At 39.9% G+C, this 3,596-nt stretch overlaps 1 protein-coding gene across 1 annotated transcript; it reads right to left on the bottom strand.

Annotated features, from left to right (window-relative positions):
* Positions 1-219: 219 nt before the first annotated feature.
* LOC122295223 (protein FAF-like, chloroplastic) lies at positions 220-2,537 on the bottom strand. The gene is made up of 2 exons (XM_043104340.1): positions 2,382-2,537; positions 220-2,218 (listed from the first exon to the last, which is right to left on the bottom strand). The coding sequence occupies exon 2, from the start codon at positions 2,108-2,110 to the stop codon at positions 650-652; it is 1,461 nt and encodes a 486-aa protein (XP_042960274.1). The 5' UTR covers positions 2,111-2,218; positions 2,382-2,537; the 3' UTR covers positions 220-649.
* Positions 2,538-3,596: the final 1,059 nt, after the last annotated feature.

A 3,596-nucleotide genomic window follows, 5' to 3' on the forward strand; every position in this document is an offset into this window, starting at 1 on the left:
TACCGAAGCGGCAGATATCAGGGGTACCGGATCGTTGTGTTTCCAAAATTAGGGACAATTAGGAAAGAGTTTTATTACGTATAAATATAGTCGTGTATATTAATATTAATTTATTTATATTTAAAATTTAAATTAATATTATTTTTAATAAAATTTATTTTTTATCAATTACATCATATTAATATATAAATTAATATATAATTATAGATTAATATATAATTGTACAGTACAACTATATTTTTCCATTAAGACAAACTTGACTTACAGTGAAAGTTAAAGGAAAGCAACCCAATATAGTGCAGAGGCCGAAGACAAGACCAAGTCAAAGATGATGATGCTAAGATCTCAACTTCGGCTGCAGGTAACAGGAAATAGATCTCGATGCCGATCTTTCATGAAATTTTCAGACTCCTAAGACGTCTCTCTCTCTCTCTCTCTCTCTCTCTCTCTCTCTCTCTCTATATATATATATATATCTCTTTTTGGTCTTTTAATTCTCTTGTTCCTTTTGTTTCATTGGCTACACAACCCCTGAAAGACTGGAAGTTGGGTAAACAAAGATTGATGGAAAAGGGATACAATAATATTAATAACAAGTACTTATGCATTAGAAATTAATATGCAGAGGGTAAAATGATGTATGTATGGATCAGGAGGTGGCAATGCAATTGGGCTCCCATAACAGAAGAGATCTTCTGGGCTCCTTGCAGCCTTTTACCAAATGAACCGAGTAATCTCCTTTGTTTCCTCTCAGAACAAAGAGCTGTCGCTGCTCATTTGGCATTGGACTCGTAGAGATAATGGGTTTGTTTCCATTTTTTTGGTGGGCTGTTGGTAATTGCTGAGGAATTGGGTTAGCAGTAGGCTTGGCCCTCCAGTAGTACTCGTAAGTATTGAAAGAAGCTGCTGCTGCTGCAGCAGCAGTTGAGGAAGCTGCGTCATGTGGTGATAAGGGCATGAGCTGAGCCACGAGTGGGCGTGGTGGAAGAGACTTCGTCACTGAAGGATTCATCATATCTGCTATTCTAATCGGCTTGTTCACTGTTAGGGCTAATCGATGGACGTTTATCGCCCTACTTGAAAACTTTGGCTCTTTCTCGATCACTATTTCCATTCCTTTGGGTACATTTTCATCATCAAAGCTCTCAACTTCTTCCCCTTCCGGTTCGTTGTCCACGTGTCCTCCGTCGTCGTCATAAACTTCCTCAAAGTCCTCGAATTTATCTTCAAACACTTCTTGGTTAACTTCCTCTTCTTCTTCTTCTTCCTGTAGCTGATCGCCCTCGACCGATTTTTCATTTTTGGCATCTTCACTCGAGGGACTGTTGAGGAAAGTTAGGACAAGGCGGCCATCTTGCCGTTCAGCGCGGAACTGGTTTTGCGAAGGCACGGTCACAGCTTCAAGGACTAATCGTCCGTTGTCTCGACTAGTCTTCATGAGAAGAGACGCCCCATCTTTACGAGAGAGAGAAGGAAGAGGTGGAGGGAACGATTTCGGCTTTGATTTCTGATCAGTAGAAGCATAATGGTATTTTGCCACCCTCAAATCCTCTCTATGATCAAGAGCTTGAGAGAACACCTTCAGATCTTGTTGTTGTTGTTGTTGTTGTTCTTCCTCCTCCTTTACCTCTTCCCCGTCCTCCGTCTCCGATGATGGGTCCGATGCAAAACCGTCAGCGGCGGACTCCGATCCGAGACTCTCTGTGCATATTTCGAGACTCTTTCCGCTCAAAGAGCTCGCTGATTTCTTCGCAAGAGGGTGAGTATAAGGAGGCGGAAGTACTTTTGGTGTGTCCTGGCTGTCCTTTTGAGATACAATCGAGCTCCATATATCGAATTGTCCCGGTTTCTCGAGCTCTTCCTTCTGCTGCTTCCCTTCGAGCTGGTCCTTCCTTTCTTCAACGTCCTCTTCTCCTGACGAGGAAGATGAATCTGCTAAAGACACCAAAAGTTGTTCAGAGGATGCGATCTTTTTCATGGTCTGAGAGAACCCATTTTGAGCCAGCCATTTCTTGGAGGACATATCTGCGGATAAGGTTCTTCGGAGAGAAGTAGCTTTGGTTCTTTCACAGTCTGACCGGAGAATGGTGACGATGCCCTGTTTTTCCATTATCTTAGCCTCTTTGTTGATCAAGAGAGACGAAGACAATCAAAGGCTCTTGCTCAAAGGAGTTGACATCTCCAGAAATTAGTTGAAGGAGAAGGACAAGCACTTGGGCTGTATAAAAGTGAGAAAAATTCAGAGAAACGAAAGCAGTGGGCGGTAAAGCATACATGTAACAAAACTTCAAATTACAAAGTGGACAAAAAACGGGTATATTTCTGAGATGGAAAGTGCAAAAAGCTAAAAGATCGTATATGAGAGGTACTGAAATTTTTACCTGAGGCAAAGCAACAAGCATCCAACGAGAGTAGGCCTGCAGAGAGACCACCCAGCTGAGTGCGAGCTGCAAGGAATACGGGGGTAGAGGAGGGTCACGATGTTGACGAGGATGATGATGATGAATATGATGTTTGAGGAGAGGCTGAGGAGGCTTATGGGCCGATGGCAAAGAAAGAAGAGTGGAATGTGGGTATTTATAGGCAGCCGAAAAGCCTTTTGGAACCATGTCCATTGGGACCCGCCTACGCCCTCCATGACGAAAAGACACCCTACCAATGGTTTATACTTTCTACCACGTCCATCACTTATAGGGGTTGTATTTTTGAGAGGTACTCCTTAATCCTTACTTTATTTCGCATGTGCTCTTCCCCGTTGCTTGCTTGAAGGGAATTTACATCTGATATTATAATCAGCCCAGATTATATGAACTCAATGAAAAAAATGCACACATTCAATGAGGTTACTGTTCATGATTTGTAATAGATTGAATATTTGTCTTTTAGAACTATGCACACTCTCATTAATAATGAGAAATATATTTTTCATTGAGTAATGATATGCGTACAACTTTTTTTCAATATTTTATTTAATTATATTTTAAATTGAGAGTATTTTTATAAAATGATTTTATTTTTGTAAGTTATTTTATATAATAATCTACTTATTTTAAATAGAATTGTGTAAAATATTATAAAATTGATTGTATGTGTATCAGTTTCCTTTTTTATTAGCTTGAAAAATATATATGGACTTATAGTCCTTATCAACTATTGAAGGATATATAATAAGAAAAATGTTGGGCATCAGCAGGTCCTTCTAGAGCACACCCACACCTTAGTTGGCAAACCGGGTTCACTAATATGTAAGTGAACCGGTTCTTGCCCTAACCCATCTCACGAGTGCCCTCCCCCTCCATCTCAGTCCCTCTTCATCTCTATCCTAATCCCTCCGCTTTCATCTCAGTCCCTATTCATTTTTGCCTACGCATTCTTACTTGGTTAAGAATAAAACTAACTAGTAATGAAAATTTTCAACGTACTGCTGATTATATGATTTGCGTTTCCCAAACACCAAAATAAGTAACATACAATACTATATAATGAACCATGTATTGAATGTCTTGTGCATCGACAACTTTAACGGTGAATTATCCTTCTCTATGGACTAAAAAGAAGGAAAAAAAAAGGCAAAATGCCTTTATAAGGCTTGGTTT

This window comes from Carya illinoinensis, chromosome 14 (genome assembly GCF_018687715.1).
Source record: "Carya illinoinensis cultivar Pawnee chromosome 14, C.illinoinensisPawnee_v1, whole genome shotgun sequence".
Classification (NCBI taxonomy): Eukaryota; Viridiplantae; Streptophyta; class Magnoliopsida; order Fagales; family Juglandaceae; genus Carya; species Carya illinoinensis.

Bases quoted from the DNA above. Each gene is read 5' to 3' on its own strand.
- LOC122295223 (XM_043104340.1), bottom strand. From the start codon at position 2,110: ATGGAAAAACAGGGCATCGTCACCATTCTCCGGTCAGACTGTGAAAGA.